Below are 15,772 nucleotides of genomic sequence, written 5' to 3' on the forward strand. Positions count from 1 at the left end.
TATCCTTTCTTTAATTATTTTTCCTTGCAATTACTCTATTGTCCTTCCATTCCTTATTCATTTCAATTCCATCCTACATAATAATTTACATGTAAATCTTTATACTATTCATTCATTTTATTTTAACCACCAAATTCTGAGACTTTACAATTTAGTCACTAACCCGGTATTGAGGATGTTACAAAAATTTTCTTTTTCAAAACTTTCAATTTTTATTTTTGAAATCTCTACATCCTTTTTCAAAATTTCATTTTGGCTTTCAAAATCTATTTTTGTTTTCAAAAGAAAATCATTTTCGATTTTAAATTTTGAAATCATTTTCTTATTTTTGGAGTTCATGGCCTCAAACTCCGAATATAACCTATTAAAATAATCTTGTAACTCATCAAACGTATATGAATTAAATTCATTTGAGTTAGAAGATACCTCGGGCTCTTCACAAGCCATTAGAGACACCACCTTTGTTGGTTCTTCTTTCTTGTTTCCATGGATTTCCTCGAGCTTATTCCAAAGCTCCTTGGCACTTGAACATGAAGAAACCCCTTTATAGATTTCATGACAAATGCACAAAATAGCATGTGCATGGCCTTGGCATTAAGTTGAGCTTTCTTTCGTTCTTTGTCACTATTCTTCTTATCCTTCTTCTTTGGAGAAGAGTAGTCGTTCTTGATTATCTCTCATGCATCAAGATCATTGGATTAGATGAATACCTTCATTAATTTCTTCCAATGATGATAGTTGACTCTATTGAAGTATGGAGGTTTGTCGGTTGGTAGGGAGTCTTCCATGTAGAACGAGCCGGAGGTGGAAGTCATCTTCTCGGTTGTGTCAGGAATTGGTAGAGCTTCTTCGAGGATCGTCTCAAGGTGGTTAAACCTTCTTAACGAGTTAGGCTCTGATGCCAATTGTTAGGATTTTCGGAAGCTCAAATCGACAACTGGAACGGTTTGTAAAGAGGGGTCGGAATGATTTTGTGTTTAGGGAGTAAGGAGATTGAAAGATAGAGAATTGCACATCGATTTATAATGGTTCGAATTTCTCATCCAAAATCTACGTCCACTACCTTAGCTCCTCACCAAGGATTTTCCAACAAATTCACTAATTTGTTCTTTCTTTTGAGGATAAAGAGTAACCTTACAAACTCCCTAGTTTTTTGGGGCTAAACTAGAACCTTTCCTTAGCTTTTACACGGGCTAAGCTAGAACCTTTCCCCTTTACAAAAGGATAAAAGTTGTAAACAATAAAACCTCTCTAAGGTAGGTGTTTACAAGATTGAGCTCACAAGAACAAAATATTTACAAGAGAAAGATGAAATAAGAATGAAAAACTCTTCTCTTGTGTTTGATTGCTTGGATAGTTGTTCTCTTGCTTGTTCAAGTGTCCTTAGCTTGTATTTATAGCTTGGAATGTGTTTGAAGTCGTATATAGTCGTTGGGGATGTTTTGGAGCCGTTTGGGGATGAGAAACAATTAATAAAATAGCTTGGAGCGTGGGGGGAATCGGTACCCCCTCATGGGGAATCAGTTCCCTAAGTGCAATATATTTTTGACCGTTAGACAGGGGGGAATCGGTACCCCCTGGGGGGAATCTGTTCCCCCTGGGGGGAATCGGTACCCGGGGTGAATCTGTACGCCCTGGACAATCTGATTTTTCTTGAAACCCTTTAAAAAGAAAATATTTTTGGCTCGATTAAGGCTTGAAATACTTTGTAAAATTGTTTTAAAATAGTTTAAGTATAAAACACAATTTTACACTTTAGTAAGGATTAAAATGAACTTTGAAAGACTTGGAGTAATATTTTGATATTCGAATAATTACATCGAATATACTTAGAAAATCTTTTGTAAAATCTTAAAATTCATTTAACTTAATTTGTTATATCGAAACATCAAAATGTTTTCAACATAGTTGTATGTGTGATGGAAATAAATTGTGGTTAAGATAACAATAAGATTTTTATTTAGTTATATGTGTGATGATAATAAACTCTGATTGAAATAATAACTAGCAACAAATATTTATGTTTCTTTCAGTTTGTTTATTAATAAATTGAAGAATGTGAAGTATGTTGAATTTAACCTATAATAAGGTAGGTAAACCATGCATGTACTTATTATTGCATTATTTGAATTAAGTATATCGTATTTGTTCGTCCTTTTTGTTGTGTATTATTATTGTATCATATGAATAAAAAGTATGCACTACTCTTTCAATTAATTTCAAGTATATGGCTTTTAAACAAGTCTTTTCAACCTAATTTGGTTCTTCAGAATTATCTGACAATGATCACTCCACTACAAAAATTCCAAATGAAATTGATGGAAATTGTTAGCCAAGATTTTGAAATTAATGACACAATTAATTGTTAGGCGACTCTATTATTGATGGATATTGTAGTAGTGGAGAGAATTACTATGAGGACTATATGCATTGGTTGTGAGAGCTTCAAGATATTTTTTTGTTCACCTTAAAGGATCTACATATGTGTCGTAATAATAATGATTAATTTATATGCAATAAACTCTAGACTTCCATATATTGTATCCTGATAATGTACATGCAATTTTTTTTAATTGATTATCTGAAATAATAACGAACTAAAACTACTTCATTCTAAAACCACTCACTGTTTCAGTTACAGTAAAAGAGGCATAAAACGGAATATAAATTTTGTAAAAGAAACGGATCCTATGAGTTGTGTTTTCAAAATGAGACATTTTGATTTGTTGGAAACTCTTCCATATATATGTATAATCTTTTCATTTGCCCTTCAAAGTTTAAAATTCTATGGCATCAAATAGGATAGATAACTTGCATGATTTCATTCTAACTCGCATTCTATCTTCTCTTCCCATCAAAGATGCAATTTCTACCTTCATTCTACCAATCAGATGGTGATATTTGTTTGCCTCACTATTTAATTTTAATGTTGATTTCTAAATACTATGGTGTTCTCTTCCACATATTGTTAAGAGCTTCACCAACTTCATGGATAAAATGTTGTTTTCCTTACTAAGGGAATGATAGAACAATTTAGACTCAATCGTATTGACATATCAAGGATCGATGATATGTGTGTTTGTGTATGAATATATGGTGCAATTTGGCATGGAGTTAAGTAGTTGTAATGAATGTTTATATTCATGTTTGTTTGCCTAGTATCAAGACATTGGTGCTTCGATCTACTAAATTTGAAGATGATGATTCTCTTTTCAGGTTGTCATATACTTGAACAATTGTCTATATTCTACAGTGACATGCGAAGCATAACGTGTCTTAAAATATTAATTCCTTTACTGATGAGTTTGACTTTAGTTCTTAACGATTATCCCCTTGATGATCATTCACCCTGCTAAATGTTTGCCATTATCATTGATCTTCCAAGTCTTGTGTACTTCAAATACATGGGCTTTAGACCAAAAAACTATTTAATGGTAAACATGCTTGCTCTTGTTAGGGTTGGTATAAAGGTTTATGGAACATTAGTAGAAGTTTTAGTTGAGCATTTTCAAGAAATTGGCAAGTCCAAGTCACTTCATTTGAGTATAAATTCGAAATTAGTGAGTTAACTGACTTTTCATTTTTATTCTTCAGTATTTATGCCTTTAAATCTCTTATTTGATCGATATTTATGGGTAGCTTCCATTTTTGTCCCACAAACATTTTGTTGTATTTCAAAACATGCTTAAGTTGAATATTTTGGATTACAGAAACACATGGCAAAGACAAGGGATTCTCAAGTTTTTTGAATTCTCACCAAATCTACAAATCCTTGTTATATATAAAATATCATCAAATGAGGACACATATAATTACAAATATATTGGTATGTAGTTTAAAGTTAAAGTTTCTAACATTTCTTCTTTGGTGGTCTTAGGTCTCACTTCCGATGGAAAATGTGTTTTCCTGTCTTGTACATCAACTCAAGGAGTTTAACATATTAGATGTTGATGATGAGAATTATCTATTTATGTTGGTTACTTACACCCTGAAGAATGAAATTTATACATTTTTCAATTAATGCCATTTATAAATAAATATTTTATCGATATTTTTTTATCTAATTTCATTTAAATGGATGATCAAAATCGTATCATTAAAACTATTAATACATGGTCTACATAATCCCAGAGTGTTGTGGAACTTGTAATTCCTCTACCCTAACCGAGGAGTTCACAAGAAAATATTAAAAACTCGATATGGTTTGCAAATAAATTATTGGTTTGATAGCATTTTAAGCAGTGCTCTCAAACCACTTCAACTCTACTTGTAATGCCCACAGCCGTGCACATTAGCCAAAGCAATTGCCACCATTTTCACCACAAATATCACTTCAAAGAAAAGCATGGGCAAGACTATCGGAATGCATGTCCATGCAGTCATTAGAGCAGGGGAATTAGCATCCCTATTTTGTTGGTAAGGGTAGGTGCTCTCGTTGTTGTGTTGTCCATCTATTGAAGATAAAACATTGTTTGAATTATAGCCACCTTGTACTGAGTGGTAGTGTTGAAGGCTCCGACGAATAGGGCTTGATAGGGCATTAGAGAAAATCGAATTCTTAAATTTGTTATCACTAGACCGAACTCCCTGCCCAACAATTGGTGATGAGAATGGATTGGAAGAAACATGGGTACCTAAACTGTTCAACTGTGTCGAGGTTTATGAATGCAACCATGGGGACATTGGAGGCTCTTCCCCTCCATATTCGAGCTCATGCTGAAAAAGAAAATTAAACAAAAATTAAAGAATAATCTCATTGAAACAAGAGTAGGTAGATTGATATATTCAATTGTATTTGAAAAATGCAGTTGAAGCAAATAATTTTCAAAATCATGCATACTTCATAGATACATCATCTACATAGAGGCGTATGCAAAAAATGCATACTTCATAGGTGCATTATCTCTGTAAAGGCATATGTAAAAAAATGCATACCTCATGGATGAATCATCTCTGTAGAGGCATATGCAAAATGCATGCTTTTTCGTTCTCCTACACAATCAATAATCAATAACTCATTACAAAATAACTCTAAGGGTGCGTTTGGTTCACAGAATGTAAGATTGCCAGTGGGAATAAAAGATTACCAGGGAATATGATTACTGAGAATTTTGTATTTTGTGTTTGGTTGATTTAGTAGGAATGTAAGATTATCATGTTTGGTTAAAGGAATAAAAGATTATTGGAATGTATATTTTACCAAATTGTCTTTATTATATATTTGTTTTTAACAAGTTGAATTCTATTGTAATATCACTATAATTAATTTATATATTTTCTTTTAAAAATTTAAATTCATAAAATTTATATAATTTTTTTTTACAAAATTGAAAAGATAAATAGGTTTAATGAAAGGATAAAATTTTATTTTAACCCCTGAACTTCATATAAAATTATAATTATGGACTTTTTTGTAAATCTAAAATATTTTAAGGATAAATTTATAATTTAACCTTCGTAGAATTTTTATTATTCAATGACATAAGAAGGATAATTCTGAAGAAAAAATTTAAGGGCATTTTAGTCCAAAATGTCGATAATCCAACAATACCTAAGGGAAGTACGGTATCACATTCCCGGTAATATACCCCAAACAAATCACTGTTGGTAATAAAAGATTACCGAGAATAAGATTACCGACCAACCAAATAGGGAAATGAGGATTCCATTCCCCCGATAATGTTGTATGCAGTGAATCAAACGGCCCCTAAGGGTTAACTGACCACTGCTCCATGACAACCAATTATAAAAAAAAACCTAAGAACCTGGTAGCATTTGGCACTAAAAAAGGAGTAATAAAAATGATAAAACAATCTTTTAAATAAAAGTAAAATATAAAAAGACAATTAAATAATATATTTGAAACATTTAATATAGTTGATAAAACAACATAAGGATTTCAAAATAACAAGTATTTGAATCAAATATTACTTTCATGATAATAAAATTAAAAAAAACAAAATTAATATCAATTTATCATGTGTAAATGCTAAAATTGAAAACTAATTATCTTATTTTTATTGGATAATCTACTTATATGCTTACTTTTTTTAAAATTTACTTATTTTCTTACTTAAAAACAATATTTAGGGATAGGATTCCAATCCTCCAATTAAGAGGGAGATCCATGTACTCATCATAAAACAAAATGTTTATGTGCCAAATGCCAATTTCATCTTTTTATCTTATACTCCATTTTATTAACTCAATACCAAAGTAAACTTTTGGAAGGCTTATTTGGTATTTCAACAATTATATGATTCATACAAATCTAACTTAAAATACTAAAATATATTCAATTTTAAAATGACACTCGACTTGGCATAGATATCCAATTCAGTTGCAAAATTCAATCTGAAGCATATGAGAATAATCGAGGAAAATAGCCAGTTAGCTACTAAGGAAAGCAAGAAATGAAAAAAAAAACCTGCTAATAAGCAACTATATCGACCGTCGTTGCCCTTGACCCTTCTTGTAGTTGCCTCAGAATCCATTGATAGAGTTTCTCCTGATAAGAAAAATAGCAGATCTATACAGTTAGACAGGAAGTTGATACACGATGAAAATAGGCTCCATACACCTAAACCAACAAAAAAATAACCCAGAAATCGGTTTTAGTCTAGCAGAGATCCCTGTACAATTGCAAAAATCTATTTTAGTCCTTCTACCATTTAAAGGGCCATTTTAGTCCCTGTACATTTGGGAAAGAGGATATTTTAGTCCAAAATGTTAAATCTACCATTAATTGAATTGAAATATTAGGTTTAAGTACTCCTTAGGTGCCTATCAATCTATAAATGAAGCAAACGTACTATTGTAGTCTCGTTTATTTAAACTTTACAGGTCCATTAGAATTGTCCCTTTAGCAACTTGATCAGCACTTAGATAAACGAAAAAGGATTAGAATTGACCAGCGCGTGACGTTCACCAGCCTGAAAGGAAAGGCGTTGGTGGCACATGGCCTGAGTGTAAAGCTGGGAGAGAGAGCTGCGCTGCAAAAACTGGTGTACATGATGCGATCAACCTCGTCCAGGCGCGTTGCGTTGGATTTTCTCTTCTTCGTCATTATTATTTATATTGGTAACAAATTGCAAGTAAATAAATAAAAACGATAAGAAAAGAGGTTTTCCATTTTTAGTTTAAAAAAAGGGGAAAATGCAGATTTACATGAATGCTAAAAGAAAATATTAGGGCGAGGGAGAATTTGTGGTAGTTTGGAGTTTGAAAGAAAGAGACCATTACGATTTAGGAACGAAGCATACGACCGTATTTATTTGAGCTATCCTTTGGGCCCTGATGGGCCTCCTTTATAAATCGTAACACGAATAAAAAAATATTAATAATTAAAAATTGTTGTTATTTTTTTAAATTTTTAGATTTGAATATGACGTATTTATAAATATTTATTATTATATTAATAAAAATCTTTTAAATAAATATTATTTTATATTCACCTAAACTAATAGAAAAACACATATATCCTCAAGTCAAGGCAAACCACCATCACTAGACAAATATAATATAAAAATAAGATACCATAATAACACATTAAAATCAAACTCGCAATCCATTTGCAGATAATTATGAGATTCCTAGCCTTCTAGGAAAATTTACTTCTTAAAAAGAAAAGCGATAATGAGAGACAGTGTGATTTCAGAAATAGGGATAATTAAAGGGTTAGTGGGAGTGGGAGTGGTCGTAATTTGAAATTTTTAAATTTTTATATATTTTATATTCTATTAATAATATGTTTTGTCCCTTTAAAATATAATAGAAAGTAAAGTATACAAATGATCTTCGATTATAAGATATTATTTTGTTGAATCTTCTGACTATTAAAAGTTACAAAATAGTCCTTTAACTATAGGGTGTTTATTTGTTGAGCCTCAAACTATTAAAAGTTACATAATGGTCACCCGACTATTCATATTTTCCAAACTCGTCACTTTCTATTAAAAAATTGACGGTCGTTTGAGTTGGACGTTAACATATTGACTGTGATATGATAAAATCTGATCCCAGAATCGTTTGAGTTCTATTTTGTGGATTGACTCTCTGTTTACATTATGTCATCAAGCCAGACTTGAAAGCAACGACGATGTCAGTGGACATCATTAAAATGTGATTTTATCATATCTCAATCAACATGTTAACGTCCAACTCATATTGTCGTCAAAATTTTAATGGTAAAGGACGAGTTTGGAACATATGAATAGTTAGGTGACTATTTTGTAAGTTTTGATAGTCGGAGAATTCAAAAAAACAACCTATAGTCAAAAGATTATGTTGTAACTTTTAATAGTAGTAGACTCAACAAAATAACGATCTATAGTCAGGGAATTAGGTGTATACTTTACCTTTTTACAAAATTTATCTTTTGATATAAAATTTTTCATCCTTGTTTAGAAGGAAAAATCTTGGTGTGGACTATCGGCATCCATGCCTTCATATCTTAAGATAACAGTTATATGGTGTAACTCCTCATCCTCCCCTCCATTTGTTTGTCTCACATCTGTTCAAATCCTCGAATGAACTGTTCTAGTTAAATGCTCAACTGTTTGGACATTCCAATTGAATTCACGAGATGACCAAAATGATGCAAAAGCATACTTTGAAACATTAAATTAAAGGGTAAACAAGTTGGACAATCACTTAATTATAAGGGTGATTTTATTTTGACCGCCAAACTATGAATTTGATGAATCATATTATTTAGCTATTTAAATGATATCTGTAATAACCTAATTTTGTCCTAAAATAAAAGAAGGAACAAAATACAGGGACTAATCCTATAATTGTACCTATTGTAATATGAGCAAAAACATAAACACCCCCCAAACAACACGTTTTGTAATTTGAGAAAAGCAAATAAAACTCTCCTTTGTAAAAACTATTTTTTCCTTCTTACTTGCTTGTTTCGGGCATAGATAGGAGTTTGGGGGAGATCGAGGTTCCTCGTCGGAGCCTTGTCGGTGTCAGGGTGGTCGGTCTAGGAAGATGAGCTGTCGGGAAAAGCCTCAAATCAGGGTTTTTGGTTTTGTTTCGGTATTGGGTTTGGAACTCAATCACCGGCGGTGATGATTGGAAAGTAATGTCGCGAGTTGGGGAGTGAGGTCGTCGGTTAGGGTGTGTTGGCTTCCATCTCGGTGGCCGACGTGAGAAACGCCTCTTAGGCGCGGTGGCCGGTTGTGTATGTGAAGCTTTGGGAGTTTCTCGGTCGGTTAAAAAATAGGGTGAAGTCGTTCGGTCAGTCCTCATTCAGTCACGGTTGAGGTCGCCATTTTAATAGGAGGGTCACCGGTCTGGTGTCCGACGTGAAAGGGCCGGTTTGTGGTGGTCGGCGTTCGATTTGGGGACCTGAAAAGGGTGTTGTGCGTGCAGAGAAGAAAGGAGGTAGGAAGTTTCTGTTTTATGTTTTTGCGTAAATTACCCATAGTTCCCCAAGTTTTAGTCTTCTATTTGCGTTTTAGTCATCAATTCAATGGGTAAATCACCCACAGGTGCTCCCAACTTTTGTTTGTTTTACACTTTGGTCAATCCGGGGGAAATCACCTTTAAGCCCTCTGTATTTTAGTCCTTTGTCACTACAGTCACTCATATTTTATTTATTTCGAATATGCATGTAAATTTTATTAACTTTTAATTTGGTCACTATTCTGCTATGTTATTTATTTCTAACTACTAACTTTTATTTTATTGCATATTAACTACTGACTTTTATTTTATTACATTATAACCATTATTTATTTATTTATTGTTTCTATTATTCGATTTGACCTTGTGGTGACCAGATCTGGGGTATAATCTGCATTATTATAGTTTGAACTATGTTAACTACTAAATTTTATTTTATTACATTCTAACAATTGTTTATTTATTTATTGTTTCTATTATTCGATTCGACCTTGTGGTGACCAGATCTGTGGTATGATCCGCATTATTAACCATTTTTATTTATTTATTTATTGTTTCTAATATTCGATTCGGCCTTGTGGTGACTCGATTCAGGGTATGATCCGTATTATTATGGTTCAGACTATACTAATTACTGATTTTTATTTTATTGCGCTTTAATCAGTGTTATTTATTTATTTATTATTTCTAATATTTGATTCGGCCTTGTGGTGACCTAATTCGGGGTATAATCCGTATTATTATGATTTGAACTCTGCTAACCGCTAACTTTTCTAACAACTAACCTTTTTAACCGCTAATTACTAATTGTTAACCTTTTATTTATTTATTTGTTTTATTTCATGTTCGAACCATGTACGACCTTGCGACAATCTGCCCCGGGATATGACTCACATCATTTACGGTACGGGATACATAATAAAATTCGATATTAACATTTTATTTTTATTGCATTTTATTTGTGCTATTTAATTTTATGCACTTTTAAATTTATGTTTTTTATTTTCTTTATTTAATTTCAATATTTACATTTTATTTTCTTTAATGTTCTAATAGTTTATTTTTGTCTCTTTATTTTCCAGTACCTTAATTTTATTCGTTTAATTATTGTGTTTTATTATTTGTTTATTTTACTTCTATAATTTAGTTTTTGCTTAGTTAGATTTTATTTCCTTTCATTTTTACCATGTATGAATTTATATATTTATTCGTATTATTTATGTATGTATATATTCTTGGCTCCTGGGAATTGGTTACGAACGATTGTACAAAACGTTTGTTTCACTCATTTTTAACACTTTTTTACTGTAATATGTTCAAGAACATTTATTTGTAGAATGGGCGTGGAAAGCATTGTTTGGTCGAAGTAGTGCGATTTGATACGACATTCGAACGAAAATGTGAACTTGAAATAAATCGAATTTATTTTACTAATTAAATTTTTATTTCTAATTCAAATTATGCAATGCATGTTTTTTTAATATTTTATTTTATGCATATGTCGATATTCAATTTATATTCGATTCACGTTTTTTTCAAGGAGGGAATATTCTTTTTAAATAAGAAATAGAAGAGATAGTCATCCTGTCGGAGGATGAGCAAATCTCGATGTTTCTTTTCAAATTAAAGGATTTTCCCTAAATATAATTCGAAGCAAATTGATTAAACTTTAATAAATGGATCATATTTTTTCTTTATATTCGATTTATAATTTCCATTACCGTGACAATATATAAGCGACTAAGTACCCATTTTTGGGTGTGGGTGCTTATCATTCCTCACACGTAATCGACTTTAGAACCCTTAAAATGAATTTTTGGATAACGCAGACCAATTTTTCTCTTACAAAACGATTTTTCTTAAAATTGTTTTAAAAGACTTTTTTAGGTATTCGACCTACCTAGCCCAAAGGTTGATGGTGACTCATATTCTATTTGATTCAAACCAATTCAAAATCGTCAATTTTTCTAAATAAAAGTCATAATTATTTTTTAAAAACTTAATTGTTTTAAAAAAATGGTTATGATAGTTTAGCGACTCCACTGGAGACCTTTTTATAGAGAGTCAGGCTGTAAGTCGCTTATACATTGTCGTTGTAGTGGAAATTATGAGTTTGAGTATAGAGTTAGCTTATGATCCATTTATTTAAAATTTTAATTTATGTATTTTTATCTCACTAATGTTTTAATTTATGTTTTCAGCTTTGTCATGATTTCTGTCAAGTTTTTTTGTTTCTGTGTGAGTCAAAGGTTTGTGTGTTCCTCCTCACACATATCACGTGCATTTGCATAACATAACCTCTAGATCCGAGCTTCGTTCCAAATAAGTCGGGGTGAATGCTTTACTCTCGTAAGAATTTATTTTTCGTATGAGTTTTAGCAAATAACCCATATGATACATACCTTATACCTTCATAGGGATTTATTCCTCGTATGGGTATAAGGTAGTGAATCCCCTCGAATTTAACTCGTTCCGTTCGAAACCTATAATGGGTGATGATCGAGGGTTTGGCAGCCCAAGGGGGCACCAACATCAAGGACAATTCGAGTACATTTTCCTCATATAGCCGAAACCATGCATATAGTGAACCGTAGAACGATCACCCTAAGTATAGTTATATTGAACCTCTGTTCGTCAATAGGTGCCCAAAATAGGTGTACACGAAGGAGGAACAACTCTAAACCTTTACTTTTTGGTTTAAGTTTGTAGAATATATTTATTCTTTTCGAATAAAAGCATGTGAACTAGATACCATGCGATTAGGATCAAAAAATAATTATTTTTTAGTATAAAACATGTCCGGGTAGGAATGTTATTTAATAAAAGTATGTTTGGGTAGATATCATGTCGGGGTAGGTGTTATATTCATCTCTGAATAACTTTTTTATCTATATCAATTATCTTTCCTGTACTAACTTATTTCTTTTCTTTTATTTGTGTTGGGATTTATGAAGATGCTCAATTGACAACCGAAAAAGTGCAAAAGGGGTTATTTGATTAAAAAGTGTTTTGTGAGTAAGGAGAGCAAAATATATAAAGAATTGGCACAAGGATTTAAAGTGGTTCAACTTCTCAACTAAGTTTACATCCACTACCTTAGCTCCTTACTAAGGATTTTATAACAAATTTACTATTTTGTTCTTTCTTTTTCAAGGACAAAGAGATAACCTTTACAACTACTTATCTTTTCAATTGGCTAAGATAGAACCAAAAGCCTTTTACAAGGAAAAGAAATGTAAACAAGAAAACCTCTAAAAAAGAATGTGTTTACAAATAATTTAGCTCATAAGAACAAAATATTTACAAAAGAATTGGAATAAAGAGTGAAAAGCTATTCTCTTGGGTTTGAATGCTTATATAGGTGTTCTAACCCTTCTTCAAGTGTCCTCAACTTGTATTTATATGTTAGAATGTTGTTGTGACCATTTCTAGCTATTGGAGGTGTTTTGGAACTGTTAGGATCAATTTTCGTGCAAAATAAAGTTGCTCAGAACAAAGGGTATCGATACTCCTAAAGGGAGTATCGATACTACCTTTGTTATATTTAAATCAACTAGCCGTTGGGGCCTGATGGTATCGATACTACTATATAGAGTAGTATCGGTACCCCTTTGGGTATATGTACTATTTTTGCATTTTGAAATTTGAGTAAAGATGGTAGTATCGGTACTACCTAGTGAGTACGATACTTCCCTTACCTTTGGTATCAATACCATATGAACAGTATCAGTACTGTTCAATTGGTATCGATATTGTAAGAACAATATCGATACTACTTGTCCAGAAAATTGTTTTGTGCTCAATTCAAAGTTTTAAGTGTAGATGATCGTTTTTGTTCGAGGTTTTCGTTGGAGTTTTACATATATATAATGACATTTTTTCTTATATTAGTCATTTAAATATATATAGAGTATAAAATAATTATTTAATTTTTTTATTTTATTTTTCAGATCCAGTACAAGATAAAAATTTGGATTACAGGCCCAAATCAAAGTGCTCAATCAGTGGGAGCCCAAATCAACTAGAAGTACAGCAGCCCAATACATTATAAGGGCCTTCAGCAGATTCTCTTCATCCAGCAAGGTAGCCATATGAATGGCTTTCTCAGCTGACCATCGGAGACATGTCCACTGGTCCCATCGAGCTTATTTATTCACAAACAAAATAACAGATTGGTGACCTGTACTAAGGGGCTACAAACAAAAATGATTATGGAGGGAGAAAATGGGGATTACAGAACACCATTCAACAAGGGGGAACTATCAGCAAAGAGAGGAGGAATTCATCTCAACGTGGGGTTATGAAAACTGAATGAAACAATTTGTAAAGAGAGAGCATTTAGCGATAAAAAAGGGAGAGGAGACCATTTTTTCGAGGAGAGATTTTAGTGATAGCAGAGAGGGAAATGTAGGAGAGTCTTGGAGGGGGCATTCATCATCGAAAAAACCAGGGGGAAGGAATGATTTATGTAAAGGGGAACCTTTTTCAAAGCAATACACAAAGAAAACATCAAGCACTTCAAGGGATTCTTCTCCCATTTTCGAATGAAAAGCATTTTTTACTTTTCTGTTTTTAATAAGAAAACAAAGCAATACAAAGAATTTCGATATTTCGATTGACCCATTCAAAGTACAGTGATAAAACCAGAATGCAAAGAGTAGAAAGAAAGATCATTTACCTTCAAGATAGGGTTTCATTATTGGAGCGAAGCCTTATCCATCATTTTTTTTAGAAATCAAGAATCAAGCATGTTTTTCTTCCATTCGAAAGTACTAAGCAGTAATTAAACAAAAGGTATTTGATTTATTTTACCATATTTTGGCATTCATTTGAAATAAAATGAGAAAAGAGGAAAATAGGGTTCTTCTTCAGAGAATATTCAAGAAAAAAACAGAGGGTTCCCCCTTTCATTTTTTGGACAGAGAGCAACTATTCTAAAAAGGGGAGATAAACCTTTTATTTTATTTTTCTTCCCTCTCTCAAAAAAGCAATGTAATAGGGGTTATACCCGATTTTCTTCAATGAGCAATATGAATTGACCGAGGAGCAAGTTGAGGCAAAGTGAGATGGAATATGAGTACTTGAAGAGATGGTTCGGATTGCTGACTGAACAAAACCGAAGGCTTCAATGGGAAGTGGAGGAGCTCCGGGAGATGAAAGTAGCATCGCCGACAGTGATATCACCTCACAGTTGTGAGCCTCTACCGGCGTCGACCCTTACAATGTGTCCTCGGTGTGAGAGTGTGCCTATAACTACAACAGCTGCCCTTGACAAGGGTTCCACAAAAATGACTGTAGCTGCCACCACCGGCACCACTGCCGCTGCATTGTCGTCTAAAGTTGGGACACAAGCCCTCCAATCAAGGCCATCTTCGGCGGCTTGTTAGTCAGGTAACCCAAATCAAGTTTATCAACTTAATTAATCTAAAAAAAGAAAAAGGGAAACTACCATATTTTCGACGGCCTAATTAGCTGTTCTGTTTGTTGTGGGGGAGCGCCGCCGCATGGGATGGAGAGTGAGAGAGTTTCTAGGAAAGGATGAGGAGCAGTTGTTGGATGTAATTAGCGATTATGGTTAGTTTAAACTTATATTTAGTATATATAGTAAAGCTTTTGGGTTAATTGTTCTTTTAGTCACTGAAGTCGAAGGGTAAATTAGGTTCTACTCCCCTAAACTTAAGCGTCTTTTTGCAAATTAGTCACCTGAGGGGTTAGTTTTTGAATTTGGCCTTTTTTGTTTGTCTCGATTTCGTTATTTTTCAGATTTAGGTTTTAATTATTTTTGGGTTATTTATGTTTAAGTTCTTCATATTTATGCGTTTTTTATTTTAATCCTGGTTTTAACTCTTGATTTATATGTTTAATTTTCATTTTATTTTAATTTAGTCCATTGTTAAGTTTGTTTTCTTAAATTAATTGTTTATATTTATTTCACATAGTGATATGTTTACATATGTATGCAAATAATTCATTAGTAAATTGCATGGCATCATTTTTGTATGATTTGTATGATATCCTCACGTGCATAACTCGACATCATTACATAATTGGATTAATACCTTTTCATTTAAAATTGTTTTGATTGGATTGTCTTAACTTATTAGAGATTTGCTTTTGACGATTTTAAATTAAAAGTGTATCTCATCAGTGACACCTAAAAAATTGGTTTGTCATTTAAAATTATGGAACGAAAGAAAAAGAAATGTTCGGTTATTTAAATTTTTCGAAAAAAGATTGTTAGAACTTATCTAAGATCTGGTCTCGATATATTTAAATAATTGAATATTCTTCATCTTTCTAAAAGGCTTGGTAATTTTAATTTAATCTATTTTGGTGCATTTGAATATTATAATGGAAT

The 15,772-nt window shown here is 32.3% G+C and overlaps 1 protein-coding gene and 1 pseudogene across 1 annotated transcript; one reads left to right on the plus strand and one right to left on the minus strand.

Annotated features, from left to right (window-relative positions):
- Positions 1-6,302: 6,302 nt before the first annotated feature.
- Positions 6,303-7,128, minus strand: LOC120184618 (annotated as a pseudogene).
- A 7,352-nt stretch (positions 7,129-14,480) lies between these two features.
- On the plus strand, positions 14,481-14,801 carry LOC120184590 (homeobox-leucine zipper protein HOX3-like). Its single transcript, XM_039189012.1, has one exon. The coding sequence runs from the start codon at positions 14,481-14,483 to the stop codon at positions 14,799-14,801; it is 321 nt and encodes a 106-aa protein (XP_039044943.1).
- Positions 14,802-15,772: the final 971 nt, after the last annotated feature.

This window comes from Hibiscus syriacus, unplaced genomic scaffold, assembly GCF_006381635.1.
Source record: "Hibiscus syriacus cultivar Baekdansim isolate YM2019G1 unplaced genomic scaffold, ASM638163v2 tig00112925_pilon, whole genome shotgun sequence".
Lineage (NCBI taxonomy): Eukaryota > Viridiplantae > Streptophyta > Magnoliopsida > Malvales > Malvaceae > Hibiscus > Hibiscus syriacus.